This window comes from Lynx canadensis, chromosome A3 (genome assembly GCF_007474595.2).
Source record: "Lynx canadensis isolate LIC74 chromosome A3, mLynCan4.pri.v2, whole genome shotgun sequence".
Classification (NCBI taxonomy): domain Eukaryota; kingdom Metazoa; phylum Chordata; class Mammalia; order Carnivora; family Felidae; genus Lynx; species Lynx canadensis.
In genome coordinates, this window is record NC_044305.1 from 27,814,798 (window position 1) to 27,831,859 (window position 17,062).

The window sequence follows — 17,062 nt, forward strand, 5'->3', positions numbered from 1 at the left end:
ACCTGTCCTTCTCTGGATGCTAGTCAAGTTTTTAACAGCCCTTTATGTACCGTTATCTGCCGTTATCTTTTGCTTGTTCATATCTTTGGCCAAGTTTTCAAGTGGGTTCCTAATTTTTATTGTTCATTTTCCAGGCATTCCCTTAACGTGCTAGTTATTAATCCTTTTTCATTTGTAGCCATGGCAGAGCGGCTGCCTGTTAGTGTTGCAGTGTCTGTTGTTGAGCAGAAGCTTTAAATTTGGAACAGTCTCAAAGACAGTACTTTTTCTCATTTATGGATCTCAAGAAATCTTTCCCCACCTGTAAATCACTCTATTACTGTAGAAATAGTTTAGGGGTGCCTGAGTGGCTCAGTTTGGTTAAGTGTCTGGCTTTTGATTTTGGCTCAGGTCCTGATTTCACGGTTTCTGAGATCGAGCCCCGGGTCGGGCTCTGCACTGACAGTATGGAGCCTGCTTGGGATTCTCTCTCTCTCAGCCCCTTCCCGCTGCTCGCCATGTGCATATATATGAGTGAGCACTCTCTTCCTCTCGAAATAAACATTTAAGGAAAAAGAAAGCTTGGGGACACCTGGGTGGTTCAGTAGGTTAGGCATCCAACTCTTGATTTCAGCTCAGGTCATGATCTCACAACTCATGAGCTCGAGCCCCATGTTGGGCTCTGTGCTGACAGCGCGGGGCCTGCTTGGGGTTCTCTGTCTCCCTCTCTCTGTCTGCCCCTCCCCTACTTGTGCTGTCTTTGTCTCGAAAATAAGTAAACTTAAAAAAAAAGAAAAACTTGATCTTTAAAAAAATAGTGTAGAAACTGCTTCTCAAACTTTAATGTGTAAAAGGAAAGTCCTAGAGTTATTTAAAAAGAAAAAGAAGACATCACAACTCACAGTGATGCATTTTTACACACACCAGCTTGGCAAAAATTTTTAAATTGGACAGTGACGGGGTTGCTGACCACGTGGAATACAAGAACTCCTATGTTGTTGGTGGAAGTGTAAAATCAGTACCTCTTTGGAAAACAGTTTGACTTTATGTCATAAATTAGAAGTTCTTTCCTCATACGCACTCTGTGGAAGTTCACTACGTGCGTGCTAGGACGTGTGTACACAGATGTTCACAGCAGCCGCATTTATAACAGCCAACCTGTACACAGTCCAAATATGCATCCCCACCGAATGCGTACCTTGCGGCGTGTTCATGCAGCGCCACACTGTATGTAGCTGTGAACTTCACGGCAGCGGGGTGCTGTATAATGGATCGTGTGTGGTTAAACACTCTGAAACAGATGAACCTCAACAGTATCAAACGACCACCACAGTAGCCTGGACGAGAGTGCACTAGAATCTTTATTTTTAGGTAACGTTTTGGTGCTCCTGTTACAGATGGTCCAGGTTCTGAGCTCTGAAAACTGCTGCCTTAGAATTTCATAGTATCCCTTCAGGAGATTGGCCTGATTCTTGGGGAGGGAGGTGGAGAGGACAATATTAGTAAACCCGAGGCGATGGATTCTGGACAGGTTCCAGTACTGTGTCACAAAGGCAGGCAGCTACAAGGCAGAAAGCGCTAGAGCAGGAGCCCAGAGATAGATCCCAGACCTCTGACTTGGGCCTTTTGTTTCTATTGACCTCCATGTCCTTAATGTGTGAAATGAGGGAGTGGGATTAGATTATCTGTGAAGTCCTTCCTCGCTCTGTGCTCTGAGGTCGTCATCTCCTCTCAACCCTGGTGTCTTCTCAGCCGGGTCCCAATGATAAGAAATCAGAACTGCTCCCAGCCGAATGGAACAGCAATAAAGACCTGTATGTCCTCCGGTATGAGTCAAAGGATGGGTCCAGAAAGCTCCTTGTGAAGGCTGTCACCGTGGAGAACAGCGTGATCATCAATGTGCTGGTGAGTCTCCGGGACATGTTGGTATCTGCTGGTGGGAGCACACGTTGTGATCACCTTTGTGTAGCTCATTTAACAGTACAGATCAAAGGCCTTAAATGTTTGTGAGGCCTTTATCCAAGGGATCCTACTTTTGGAACTGAGGCAAGAATCCTCAATATAAAAAAGCTTTGTGTTCAAAGATATTCATCTTCCGGTTTTATCAAGGGAGGGACTTTTCCATCACTGGGGAATGATTATGTAAATTAGGATAAATCCTTTCACTGACAACAGAGGAGGAAAAATGCTTATTGTAGGCCCAGAGGACTACTTTTCTTTGGATAAGCCTAGCTCTCTGCTATCCTGGAGCCCTTACGTTTCTTATTTCCAGGGATGGAAAAAACTTCCCCTCCACTGTGGGCCACCTCACCCGCACCCTCCTCTCTGCCTTTAGCCCCTGCTAACTCCCTCCCGTTTTTCCCTTCCTCAAAAAGTGCAGTCCTGACTACCTACTCTCACCTGCCAGAAAAATCTAAATTATGCCTCTCTACTTCATCATTTTATTTCCTTGCCTGGTACCTACCACAGTTTGTAATTAGGTATTTAGTGTTTGTATTCTGCCACTGGACTGTGCACCACAGGGGCAGTGAACTCTTGTTAAGTTTGTCCTGGTTGTCTCTGCGTGCTCATAGAAAAGTACCATGCAGTCTACATACATTCCCATGTAAAGATATACTTTATTTGTTTTAACTACGAGGTAGTCTCTAATAACCATAACGTATTTATCCCTTTCTGTTTTGATGAACATTTAGATCTTGTATCAGACAGAGTTCTTAGTAAAAAAATAACAAAATTGCCTTAGGTTAGTTTAAACAGATTGGGTTTATTAAAAGAGGTGGAATAGTTCACTGAATTATTGGAAAGGCTAGAGAAACAGGTTCAAGGCTGGGCTTTCAAGACAGTCCCTCAAAACCAGGCCGTAGAAACCACTGCTGCTGCTGCTGCTGCCCCAGGCATTAGGTGCCGGCTGATGCTACAGGCCCTCGGCACCTTCTCGTGAGCCACTGGTGTCTCTGTGCCTCCCCTCTTTAGCAAGATGTCTGCCCCTGGCTTTTCCATGTTGCTGCCTCCAAGTCAGAGATGTGCATCCATTTGGCACCTCAATTACATGCCTGTGCCCAAGCTACAAAAGAGTCTGGGAAGTAGGTTTATTGGGCTCTGCCCTAGAAAGGCAATATTCCTAAATCAGAGAAGCCCCTCTGCATTGGAAGTATTTCGCGTATTACAGACATTCCTGGTATGTTTCTTTGCTCATGTATATTTCCTTAAACTGAGTATTTAATTGTTGTTCTCCACCCACCCACCCACCCACCCATTAGCCCAGAAATCTCCCCAGTCTTTCGTTTTCTGTTTTCATTTTTCTAGGAATGTGGCTCACAGCAGGTATCAGATTTGACACTGAACTTGGATGATTATGTCGATTCAGAACACCTGGGTGACTTCCACAGGTACTTCTAAGTGATGGCTTTTCCCTGGGAAAAAGACGAGAGAAACAATGGAATAGGGCAGAGAGGTCGAGAGAGTCGAGAAAGGTTAATAGAATGGTCTTTGTCTCCTGGGCACAGTCACTTCTCAGTTCTCTTTTCTGTTTTTAATTTATTTTAAGAGAAGATTCACATGGGAAGTGCCACGTGAAGTAAAATGATGTAATCAAGCATCCACAAGTGCTACAGTGGCCACAGGGGAGCGGTGGGGTCAGTCAGAAGAGGCTCCTGGAGGAAAGGTGTACCTAATTCGATCTCCGCTTCCAACTTTGTTTTCTTTTGAATGGACTTTATTTTTTAGCGCAGTTTTAGGCTCACAGTGAATGAGCGCAAAGAGTTGCCATGAACACCTCCCCCTCCAACCACCCCCACATGGCCTCCTTCACCGTCAGCGTCCTGCACCAAAGTGCTCCATTTGTTATAGTGGAATCAATACACATCCTCACCCGGACTCCATAGTTGACCTGCAGGTTCACTACGGGGAATGTCGGAGTATGTTTGCTTCTCTAAGAAACTGCCGCGCTGTCTTTCCATGGTGGCAGTACCATTTCGCGTTCCCACCAGCAACGTATGAGAATCCCTGTTGCTCCACAGCCTTGTAAGCGTTTGGTGGTGTCGGTTTTGCAGATTTGGCCATTCTGATAAGTGTATGGTGGTATCTTGTTGTAATTTACAGTTCCCAAGTGACACATGATGCGGAGCATCTTTCCATATGCTTTCTTGCCGTCTGCACATCTTCTTTGGTGAGGTGTTCATTTGGGTCTTTGGCCCATTTTTTCATTGGTCTGTTCTCTTACTGTTGAGTTGTAAGAGTGCTTTGTATATTTGGGGTACAGTCTTTTATCATATGTGAGTTTTGCAAATATCTTCTCCCGGTCTGGCTTATTTTCTCATTCTCCTAACGTTTTATTTTGAAATTTGCTACCCTACAGAAAGGATGGTTTGTAAAAATATTACAGTGAACGCTCGCATACCTGTCATCTCTGTTGACCAGTTTTTAACGTGTCGCCACATTTGCTTAGTTTTGCTGTGTGCTGTTCTGTCCTTGAACCACCTGAGAATTATTTCCACACTTTGTGAACCTTCACCCCTAAGCTCAAGCAGTATCTCCGTATTCATCAAGGGCACCTCCTATATAGCCTTAACACAGTTATCACACTCAGGAAATGAAACGTAGATATATGACTGTCCTTTAATACACAGTCTGTTGATATTTCTGCGGTCATCCTGGCGGTATCCTTTTTAACTAGTCTTTTGGCTCTTTGGGGGTTTTTTCTTACCCAACCAAACATCACATATTGCATTTATTTTCCTGGCTCTTTAATTACTTTTAATCCAGAACAGTTTCCTAGATGTTTATTTTCCATGGTTTTGGTATTTTTGAAGACTTGAGGTCAGTTGTTGTGTAGGAGGTTCAGATTGTTTCCTCGTGATCAGGTTTATTAGGTTATTTCCTCCTCATTTGATTCCGGTTGAACATTTTTGACAAGAGCACCCCATAGGTGAGGCTGTGCTCTCAGGGTGTTTGCATCAGGCGTAGACGTCTGTCTTGTTGACTTGGTTCATTTTGATGACTTGGTTAGGACAGCGTCTGCCAGCTCTTTCTATAGTGAAGGCATCTGTTTTCCTTTGTGTTTCATAAGCGATCTGCGGGATTATGCTAGCAGACCATACTGTCTTTTACCTGGTAGTTTTGGCACCTGTGGATGATTCTCACCTGAGTCAGTTACTACAGTGATGCTTGTCAGGCAGTAATTTTCTACTCCAATCATTCTAACTACATTTATCAGCATTTTTTATAAAAAAGAGTTTTCTATTCTCCCTGTCCCCTTTATTTTTATTTCTTTTAAATACCAGTGTAGACAATGGATTCTTTTTTATTCTAAGTTATGGTCCATTTCTATCATTCTTTGGATGCTTCAGTTGTTCCAGAGTTGACCAGTGGGAACCCTTTCAAGCTGCCTCTTTGTCCTTTTGACATGTCCCCATCATTCTTAGAGCGTTTCACACTTTCTGGCACAATAAAATATTCCCGCCTTCCCTTGTAATTTCCTTGCCCCTGCCTTGTAATCAGCCGGTTTTCTAGGGAGCCATGATTTCTGTTAGTGGGGAATCGTATTTAACAACCAAAATCTGGGCCCTGAATGTGCTCATTAATACAAGGATACTATTGCTTCCAGGCCCTGTAGATGAATAGAGCTTGAAAGCTTTTTCCTTAAAGTCTTTTCTTAAATTTTAAACTGATGCTTTCGTTTTTAATCTAACACCAAGGGATTCTTAACTCTCTTATTCCGTACTTGTATCTCCTTCTGTGGCGTGGACCCTGATTTCCAACAGCATCAGCATATTTACTCATTTGTTTGATCCTGAAGTACACACATAGTTTCTGAACTGCGACGTCAGTGCCAACGAAGAACAAATCAACCAAGTAAAGTTCCAAGTATAATTTCTTTCCAATTCTTTTGTCCTTCAACTGTGTCCCACTGAGAATGTTATAGTCAGAGTATTGTGTTCAAAATGTACTTAGATTAATGCTGCTTTCTCCATAAGTGTAATGACATTGTCTGTTACATAGGCCCAATTATTTCCACTTTATTCCATTTTAGGGAATTTGTTGCCATCCTCATCAGCCTCCTTAGTTAGAGGAAGCCCGGCATCACCGCAAATTCACAGTCACCAGAACTGCCTAGAAACCCTGTTGTGTTTTTTTTTTTAGTGTTTATTTACACACACACACACACACACACACACACACACACACACATTGACCGGGGGAGGGGCAGAGAGACAGAGGGAGACACAGAATCAGAAGCAGGCTCCAGGCCCTGAGCTGTCAGCACAGAGCCCAACACGAGCTGTCACGAACTGTGAGATCATGACCTGAGCCGAAGTCGGACGCTTAACCAAGCCACCCAGGCATTCCTGTGTTGTATTTTATTATATCTAACCCCCTCCACTCCTCTCAGACTTCCAAATCACCTGCCTCCATCATTGTCTCTGCCCCCTTCCATGTGGCCTTTACGTGAGGAGATGCCTACTTCTGTTCCTGCTTACCACCTTTCAGTCGATTTCCCACCCAGTAGTCGGACCAGCCTTTTAAAACAGGTAATAAGATTGTGGCTAAAACGCTTGCTTGAAATCCTTCAGTGGTACCATTTCACTCATGTTAGGATGGCTACTGTCAAAAAAAAAAAAAAAAAAAAAAAAAAAAACAGAACACAAGTGTTGGCCAGGATGTGGAGCAATTGGAATGCTTGTGCACCATTGGTGGAAACATAAAATGGTGCAGCCACTATGGAAAACAGTGTTGTGGTTCCTCACAAAATTAAGTTACCATCGGGTCCAGCAATTCTACTTCTGGGTATAACCAGTAACATTGAAGGCAGGGTCCAGAATAGATATTTGCACACACATGTTCATAGAAGCATTTATCATACCAGCAGAAGTTGGAAGCCATGTAGGTATCCGTGAATACCTAGAACAGATGCATGGATAAACAAAATGTAGCGTATACATACAATGTGGTCGGTGACTACATTTGTTCAGCTTTAAGAAGGAAGGAGAAGCTGGACACATGCTGCAACGTGGAATAACCTCGAGGGCCTTATGCTGAGCAAAATAAGCCACCCACAAGCAGACAGACACTTAGTATGATTCCGCTTAGATGAGGTGCCTGTAGTAGTCAAATTCGTAGAGACAGAAAGTCAAATCGTGGCTGCCAGGGGCTGGGAACGTGGAGAATGGGGAGTTACTGTTTAATGGGGACAGAGTTTCAGTTTTGCAAGATTTCTGAAGATGGACAGTGGAGGCGATTGCACAATAACCTGAATACACCACTGAACTGTATGCTTAAAGATGGTTACGAGGGTAAATTTTGTATGTATTTTCTCGCAGTTAAAAATTCTTGTTAATCTGAAAGATACCTGAAACCCTTCAGCGAATGTCGGTTGCTCTTAGAATAAAGAACAAACTCCTTGAGGAGGCCTAAAGCGTAACCCCGTCCTGGACCACTTCGCCCCTAGTTCCTGTGTCTCAGCCTCCATGCCCTGCTTCCTCTCCCTTCTGCAGAGCTCTTCCCTGTGCCTAGAATACTCTCCCCAGCTCCCCATGCAGCCAACTCCTGTTCTCCCTTCAGTTCCCATTGAAGAGTTCTTCAGAGAAACCTCTCCTGCTCCCCACCACGTTTGAGCTTTCGAAACACCCTTTTCAGCACTTACTAAGTGGGTGTTCTATGATCAGGGTCGCTCTCCCCCACCGGCTGTGATCCCCTTGAGGGCAGGGCCCGGGTCTGTTTCGCGTATAGTGGACTGTGGCATGGAAGAGAGAGGCGAGGCCAGCCCAGAGCTGCTGTAGTGGGCGCTGCCCACTCCGTGACCCCCACGCTCCTAACGTGGGTAAGGGAAGGACTGGGAGTCTTCCTCTTGATTCTTCAATCTGGAATTCTATCGTGGGAGAAGGTGGAAGAACCCAGGTACCGTACGAGGCTGCGCATGCTCATTGCAGCTTTTAGCCCTGAGCGGTGCTGAGAGAAAAAGTGACCGTGTCTCCATTTCTTTTTTGTGAATACGTTTTTGTTGTTGGGGCTTTGTGTTGGGGGAGTATTTTGTTTTTTGTTTACTGTGAAATGAGGGACCAACAGTACTACCTCACGGCGTTGTGAGAACAAAACAAGATGTCGGCACAGAGTGTTCGGTGCTGGGTGCAGCAGCTCTTAGACATGCAAAGGGGAAAAATCTGATCACCGGAATCATCTCCATGGAAACTGAGGCTCTGTGAGCTGGCGTGTGGATCTGCCTCTTAATCATAAGGCTCTCTCCCTCTCTGCTCTGTCTTATTGCCGGCGACACTGAAGTGCCTGCTTCTAGTCACCTTCCCCCACCAGGCCCTCCTCTTTCGGTCTTCATGACATGTCTTATCCACTCTGGGTGGGGACTTGTGCCCCTTGGTGAGCAATCTCTGATTTGCTAAGGGGTGTGAACCTGTTCCTTACTGCCAAGCCTCTTCTCTTTCCACTGCTTCAGGATGACAGGCCACAGGCTGTCTTTTGCTGCTACCAAAATGGCAGTGCTACTAAGGCTTAGAAATTGTGCAGAACTTCTTCGGTACTTGGCAGTTTTTAAATCAGACCTGAGCTCCACAGGTAAACACACACCCTCCAGAGGGAGATCGTAGGCCTTCCGGCCGGCCGTATCACACACAACCTCATCTGAAAGGAAAGGGGACTTAGATTTATCCCTTCCACCCAGCTTGCTCAGGGAAGCAGCAAGGTCCCCATAATTGTAGGTTTTGAGCAAAACCCTGATCTTTATAGGGATGTAGAGACCACAGACCCACAGATCTCCCAAGGCCTTGTAGGTGTTAAGACTTTTGAGCCACGGAACTCTTCTTCAAGCACAGTGTTCTTTAGGATTGACATATTAAACTAGTTAAAGTAAAATTGCTCCGATGGAAAGGGTAGGGGCAGGAAATGAAGATCCCTGGGTCCCATCTACTTGGCTTTCTGTCTTGCTCTCCTTGGGCCCCCTTCTGTGCGAGAGAAAACTCGAAATTGCTGGTCTAGTTTAATATTCTCTGTTCTTCTTATGGTTATAAATATTAATTAAACCTTTTATTTTGAGATAATTATAGTCTTGTAAGAAATAATACAGACATTTTTTCATATCCTTTATACGTTTTACCTCAGTGATAACATTGTACAAAACCTTACTGGATACTACAGCCAGGATGTTGACATTGATATAAAGATACAAAGCCTTTCTATCACCGTAATGGTCCCTTTTGATGCCCTTATGTGGCCACCCCACTCCCTCCCCATCCCTAACTCCCTGGCAACCGCCATTTATTCTCCGTTTCTAAAATTTTCTCATTTTCAAAAATGTCCTATACATGGAATCATACAGTATGTAAGCTTATGGGATTGGCTCTTCTCAGCATGGTGCTCTTGTCATCCCTCTGAGTTGTTGCATGCATTGATAGCGTGTTCTGTGTAAAGCTGAGTGGCACTTCACCGCGTGGGCGTGCAACAGTTTGTGTAACTATTCACTCCTTGAAGGATATCTCATTGTTCCGTTGTTGCACTATTACAAATGAAGGTACCTAAGGATGTTCCGTGCAGGCTTCTGTGTGGACGTGATTCTCCCTTCTCTGTGATAAATGCTCAAGAGCACGATAGTAGTTGCATGTTCAGTTTTTTAAGAAACTGCCGAATGATTTTCTGCGGTGTCTGTACCATTTTATGTGTCCACTGCCGGTATGTGAGTAATAAGGTTTCCCTGCACCTTCACCAGCATCCGGTGTGGTCACTCTTTCATTTAGTTATTCTGACACGTAGTGATATCTCATCGTGGTTTTACTTTATATTTCCCTAATGGTTAGCAATGAGCATCTTTCCCGTGTGTATCTGCCGTCTGTGTGTCGTCTTTGGCAAAATGTCTGTTCGTTGTCTTTTGCCCATTTTGTTTGGATTGGTTGGGTGGGTTTTTTTTGTTTGATTTTTTTTAAACTGTTGCTCATTGAGAGTTTTTATATTTTTTAGATGCAAGTCCTTTCCGAGATGGTAGCTTATAAATGTTTTCTACCAGCCTGTAGTTTGTTTCTTCATTCTCTTAACAGGGCCTTTCACAAAGCAGACCTTTTTAATTTTGATAATACTTATTTATCAATTTTTATGGGCCATGTTTTGGTGTCGAGAATGCTTTGCAAACTACCTCTAGCTCCCCAAGATTTTCTGTGTTTTTTTTTTTTTAATGATTTTATAACAACATCTTTTATTTGTTTTTTTACTTTTTTTTTTCTTTTTTTTTTTTTTTTTTTTTTTTTTTTTTGAGAGACAGAGGAGGCAGATCGTGAGTCAGGGAGAAGCAGAGAGAGGGAGAGGGAGACGCAGAATACGAAGCAGGCTCCAGGCTCCGAGCTGTCAGCACAGAGCCCGACGCGGGGCTCAAACTCACGGACCATGAGATCATGACCTGAGCCGAAGTCGGATGCTCAACTGACTGAGCCACCCAGGCATCCCTCCTATGTTTTTTTCTAAACATTTTATAGTTTCATGTTTTAGAATTAAGTCTGCGGTCGGTTTTGAGTTAATTTTTGTATAAGGTATGAAGTTCAGACGGGCTCATTTTCTGCCTGTGGATGTCCAGTTACTCCAGCACCAATTTGTTCTTCTTCACTGGATTTGCTTTACAGCCTTTTTTCGCGAAGCGATCGTCTCTGTTTATGTGGGTCTATTTTGGGGTTTCTATTTTTTTCCCATTGATCCTTTGGTGTGTGTCCCTCTGCCAGTATCAAACAGTTTTGATTAATGTAGCTACATAGTAGACCTTAACATTGAGTCGAAATGATTCCTCTCACTGACTTTTTCTTGTCAAGATAGTCTTAGCTATTCCGGGGTCTGTGCCTTTCTGTACAGACTTAGAATAAGCTGTTTATGTCTATAGAAACCTTGCTGTGATTTTGATAGGGTGGCATCTAAACCTATAATGAGGAAATCGACATTTTTACATGAACATGGTGTATCTCCATTATTTAGGTCCTACTTGATTTCTTTCATCATCATTTTGTAATTTCAGCAGATAGATCTTATTAAACATGCTTTTGCTATTTTCCTTCTCGCAGGAGAGGAGTGATTGTAAATGGCGTTCTGCTCTTAGTTTGATTTTCAAATATTTGTTATTGGTGTATAGAAATGCAGTTCATTTTTGTAGATCATTTATATGCAGTCACCTTGGTGAACTCAGTGTTCTTGGAGTTTTTTTGAGGATTTCTTGGTAACGTCAAGATAGACTATCATGTCATGTGCAAATAGGGGCAGTTTATTCTTTGCTTTATTCTGTGCTTTTTTCTTTCCTTTTCTTATTTATTATTGCCTTATTGCAATAGTTATTTAAGAGTGGTGAGAGAGAACATCCTTGCCATATTCCCAGTCTCGGAGGCAAAGTGTTCAGTCTTTCGTTATTATTATTATTTTTATTTTTATTTTTAATTCTACCTTTATTTACTAGATCTGTAATAAATACTTCTGAAAACTCATGTAGTTAATGTATATAAAGGACTTAGAACAGTACCTGCCACATAGTAAATGATCGGTAAATATTAGTTGTTACATCATTATTACTCCACTCATATGGACCAGCCTTCTTCCAAACTCAGTATTTAAGGTCCAGAGAACATACTGCCTAGGGATATATACCTATAGGTGTATATCCATATAGGGATGGAATCCATATCTGCCTATTCAGTGGCTTCCCAGTAAAAGAGAAACTTAATTTGTAAGACTTTTTTTTTTTTTTTTTTTTTACCTCTATTCCCATTCCAGTAAGCCAAAAGGGGATAGAAAGCCATAGTGTAGCTTTTCTTCCCTCCTTCCCTAAGTCTCTCCCTCCCACTTAGCTTCAGAAATACCCTCCAATCAACTCAAGTCTAGTATGTTGTTAACTGTAGGTTTTCGTAGGTATTTAAAAAAAAATTTTTTTAATGTTTATTTATTTTTGAGAGAGAGAGCGTGAGCAGGGAAGATGCAGAGAGAGAGACAAAATGTGAGGGTGGGGGGGCAGAGGGAGAGAGGGAGACACAGAAACCAATGCAGGCTCCTGGCTCTGAGCTGTCAGCACAGTGCCCAGCGTGGGGCTTGAACTCACGAACCATGACATCAAGACCTGAGCCAAAGTCGGATGCTTAACCGACTGAGCCACCCAGGCACCCCATAGGTATTTTTTATGAAGCTCAAGAGGTTCCTCTCTTTTCCTAGTTTGTTGAAAGTTTTTCTCATGAGTGGATTTACATGTTGGATTTTGTCCAGTGCATTTTCTGCTTCAATTGATAGGATCGTGCGATTTGTCTTAGCTTACTGATATGGTAGGGATTCCTGAATACTGAACCATCCTTGCGTACCAACGGTAAATCCTTGGCATATGATTCTTTTTATATATTTTTAATTCAACTTGTTAGTGTTTTCTTGAGCATTTGTGCATCCCAGTTCATGGGAAATACAGGTCTGTAGTTTTTGTTTTTTGTACTCTCTTTGGTTTTGATATGAGGCAATACTGGCCTCATAAAATGAGTTGGGAAATATTTCTTCATCTTATGTTTTCTGGAAATAACTGTAAATTGGTGTTAATTCTTCTTTAAACGTTTGGTGGCATTCTCCACTGAAATCATCTGGGTCTGGAGATTTGTTTTGGGTGCTTAAGTATGAATTTTGTTACTAGAATAGAACTATTTAGATTATCTATTTTATTTTGGCGGAGTGGTTAGATTGTGGTTTTTGATGACTTGGTCTGCTCTGAATTGTTGAAGTAAGTTGTTTTTAGTTCTCTTATGACCCTTTCAGTGGCAACAGATGTGTTTTAATAGCCCATGTCGCTCTCGATATTGGTGATTTGTGTCTTCTCTCTTTTTGTGTTTGCCAATTTTGCTAGAAGTTTGTCAATTTTATTCATTCTTTGGATGAACTAGTTTTTTTATTGATTTTTCTCTATCATTTTCCTGTTTTCTCTTTCATTGATTTTTATTCTTTATTATTTCCTTACTTCGGCTTGCTTTAGGCTTAATTTGCTCTTTTTCTGTGTTCTTGAGGTCAGAATTGTGATTATCGATTTCTTTCCTCTTTTCCAGTGTTTTTAGTGCTAAGAAGTTTTTTTAAAAATTTTTTGTTAATGTTTATTTACTTTTTGAGAGAGAGAGAGACACACACACACACACACACACACACACACACACAGAGCGTGAGCAGGGGAGGGGCAGAGAGAGAGAGAGAGACACAGAATCTGAAGCAGGCTCCAGGCTCCAAGCTGGGGCTCAAATTCACAAACCGCGAGCTTATGACCTGAGCCGAAGTTGGATGCTTAACTGACTGAGCCGCCCAGGCGTCCCCCTTTTTTTTTTTTTTTTTAAGTTTTTTTATTTTGAGAGAGAGCAAGAACACACGTGAGCAGAAGAGGGTCAGAGAGAGAGGGGAAGAGAGAAGATCCCTAGCAGCCTCTACGCTGTCAGTGTGGAGCCCAACATGAGGGGCTCGATCTCATGAACCCTGAGTTCATGACCAGAGCAAAATCAAGAGTAGGACACTTAACCACCCAACTGCCCCTAATAGGTTGTATTTTTATTTTTATTAAGTGCTTTATAGTTTTTTTTCATGTCTTCCTCTTTGATCTGTGGATTATCTAGAATCATATTGCTTAATTTCCATGTATTACAGGTTTCTTTCCGTTTTGATGTTTAGTGTGAATCTGTATGGTCAGAGAACATACTCTTTATGACTTTAGTTTTTTAAAGTTTGTAAGATTTGTTTTTTGATCCAGGATATGCCTCATTTTAAAACATTGAATTTTTAGAAACTCTGGAGCACTACCCACTCGTCATTACCTCTGTCTGCCTCAGCACCTCAGCTACAACTTACAATTCTTGTCTGTCACAGGCAGAGAAAAGAGACCCAGAGCAGCCTTCCAAGAACCCCTGAGTTAATGACAGGACTGGACCTTGAGCCCTCAGAGCCCTCCCTACCTGGACCAGGAGCCTGGTTCATACTCCCCGAGGAGGCTTGGTCGTCCGTGACCCTTCCCATGACACATGATGAACACACAATGAGGCTGAGGGTGGGGTTGGGCAGGTAAAGAGGAGTAGCCAGTCCAGGCCCTGCGCCCTTACACCCTCACCTTTCTGATGGGGTGGTAAACGAGGAGGGGCAACTCAGATGCCTGAGAAGCTTAGGCCCAAACCTCGGAAACAACACCGGGCTGTTGCCCCCCTCACACAGGTCCGCCGGGCGGCCCGTTCCCACCCTTATAAACAGCCCAAACACAAAGCTAAGAGCCGTCGGGGCCGCCATTGCCGCCGACGTCGCCGCTGCCAGAATAGTGTGTGTGGGGTTGCCAGCCAGGTGCAAGCAGCTGATAGCTCGTCTCCTTCCTGCAGGACCTACAAGAACAGCGAGGAACTTCGGTCTCGCATCGTGTCTGGGATCATCACACCTATCCATGAGCACTGGGACAAGGCTAGTGTGAGCAGTCCCCACCGGGAGTTTCCCCCTGCCACTGCCAGAGAGGTGGACCCCCTTCGGATTCACCCACAGCACCCACACACGAGCCGGCAGCCTCCCTGGTAAGTACAGAGCCCCCATCTCGGGCAGCCCATGCTTCCGCAGGGCTCTGGCCTTTAACCCTCCTGCCACCTGACTCCCTCTCTGACCTCCATGCATCTTCAACAAATTGTCAGAGTCTTGGCAGATGGAGAAAGAAAGTGGAGACGTCAATGGAGCGGTGAGTTCTTGTACTGCTCCTAGTCACCCTAACTCCTCAGGTTCTCCAGGCTGCAGTGACCTGGGCCAGGCGTTTCAGGGAATGTAGGGATGCAGAAGTACTTGCCCAGAGGGGATGTAAGCCCAGTGTCTTGCTTGTTTCATTTCATCCATTGTAGTTGCCTAAACCTCTTTGACAACTTCAGAAGTTTTCCAAAATGCCATGGGGTATGAGCATGTCACATCCAAGATCTTAGCAGGTTAGGGTGGCAGCATTTAGGACAGGAGACTTGTTGGGCACCTGGGTGACTCGGTTAAGTGTCCAACTTCAGCTCAGGCCATGATCTCACAGTTTGTGGGTTCGAGGCCCACGTCGGGCTCTGTGCTGATAGCTCAGAGCCTGGAGCCTGCTTTGGATTCTGTGTCTCCCTCTCTATGCCCCTCCCCCACTCATTCTCTCTCTCTCTCTCTCTCTCTCTCTCTCAAAAATAAATAAACTTAAAAAAAAAAAAGACAGGAGACTTGTGCTCTGAGGTAGGAGACAGGAACCAGGGGGAGACCTTAGTCTCTGGCTGAGACAGCACTTGCCAATTTAGGCTCCACAGTGTGGTAGTAATGGGGGGTTGGGGAGTTCACTGTGGAGCCAATAGTAAGCACTCAGGAAATGTTAACTGCCATTGATATTTTATCCTATTTTGCAGTTCTGTGTCTTTCATTAATTAAAAAATGGGAAAGTGAATCGTTAGGATAAGTAATAATTGGTACATCCCTTAGGCACTCTTCAGAAATCCTGGGGAAGGGTGAATAATAAAAAGTAGTTGAAGGGTTTGGCAGCTTGTCTGATCTAACCTCCTTATTTTATAGATAGGAACAGAGATAAGATGGCCTGCCTAAGGTCACCAGCCACTAATAAAGAGGCAGGGCCAGGGCTACGGCTCAGATATCATCCCAGTGCAGTGCTCTGTCTGTGATGTTCCCAGAAAACAGTGACAAGATTTCAGAACAAGCCCCGGACAACAATCAAGGGCAGAGAGGGCAGGAATTTTTACAACTTAAGTAGGTAGTAATTCTCAGCTCTCTCAGACTCACTGCCCATTTCAAACAAATATTCTGTGAAATCTCCTTTACTTCTCTTGAACTGAAATTCATAGGTAAAAATGGCGCCTGGGCAGCTCAGTCGGTTAAGCATCTGACTCTTACTCTCGGCTCAGGTCATGATCTCACGGTTTGTGGGTTTGAGCTCCATGTTGAGCTCTGCCCTGACATCGTGGAGCCTGCTTGGGATTCTGTTTCTCCTCTCTGCCACTCCCCTGCTCACTCGCTCTCTCTCTCAAAATAAATAAACTTTAAAAAAAAAAAGATTCTTGGGGCACGTGGTTAAGCATCTGACTCTTGCTTTCAGTTCAGGTCATGATCTCTTAGTTCGTGAGTTCAAGCCCTGCATTGGGCTCTGTGCTGACAGTGCAGAGCCTACTTGGGGTTCTCTCTCCCTCTCTGCCCCTTCCCTGCTCATGAGTGCACGCTCTCTCTCTCTCTCTCTCTCTCTCTCTCTCTTTCAAAAGTAAATAAACTTAAAAAAAAAGATTCTAAAATAAAAAAATTCATAGCTAATCTAACTGAATGCATACTTCAAAAGGAATCAGTATAAAGTTCTAACTGTAATATAAATGAGAAGCAAAAAGAAAGTAATTAATAATAAGGTAATGTATATTTGATCATGTAGATGCCTGAACACCATTACAGTGGAAAATGTAGTCAGACATTTGCACTTGTGTGTGGAGTTATCTTGAATTTGACAGTGACAGAAGCTGACATATACAGATGCATTGTAGCAAAACTCAGACTGTATTGCTGTATTGCTGTTACAAACTATTGCTGTTACATGATTTTTCTGAAATGCTGCACAGCTCTTAGGAGAATGGCAAACAGAAGAGTAGATGGACAGTGTCTCCTATATATAATGGTCTCAGACTCCGGTGATTTGTAACAAGACTTTCAAAAGTTGTGTGGGATGCAGGTGATTCTTACAATGTAGAATTCATTATGTAGAATGCGCAGTCTGCCTTAAGTACCATAAGGCCCCTCCAACCACTACGGCAGACAGAAATTCTCCCAAGGCTTCCGCAACAGCACCTGGAGGCTCCCTCACCCTAACTGGGAGTCAGACCTCGAATTTATAATGGTGAAGATAAAATTTCCTAGCCTTGGAAGAACTGAAGGAATCCAAAATCACCATGTTGCAACTTCTCCTGAAATAATGTACGTAGGCACAAATGGTCAATGTTTGCTAAAACCCTCAGTAAAAGGTTGCTGGGGAACTTTACAATGAATAGATCAGGCTGGGGGCACCTGAGCCCATAGATGAGTCTTAACACTAAAAGTGGGATAGCCAGACATGAAGTGTCTTCTAATGTGATGCAGT

General features: G+C 43.5%; 1 protein-coding gene across 1 annotated transcript in view; it reads left to right on the forward strand.

The window, feature by feature from the left end:
* PSMF1 (proteasome inhibitor subunit 1) overlaps window positions 1–17,062 on the forward strand; it is a 42,216-nt gene that overhangs the window by 5,175 nt on the left and 19,979 nt on the right. Inside the window, exons 3-5 of the mRNA XM_030309889.2 lie at window positions 1,732–1,884; window positions 3,286–3,368; window positions 14,319–14,504. Of these exons, the coding sequence (XP_030165749.1) occupies window positions 1,732–1,884; window positions 3,286–3,368; window positions 14,319–14,504 (422 nt within the window). The remainder of the gene's footprint in view (window positions 1–1,731; window positions 1,885–3,285; window positions 3,369–14,318; window positions 14,505–17,062) is intronic.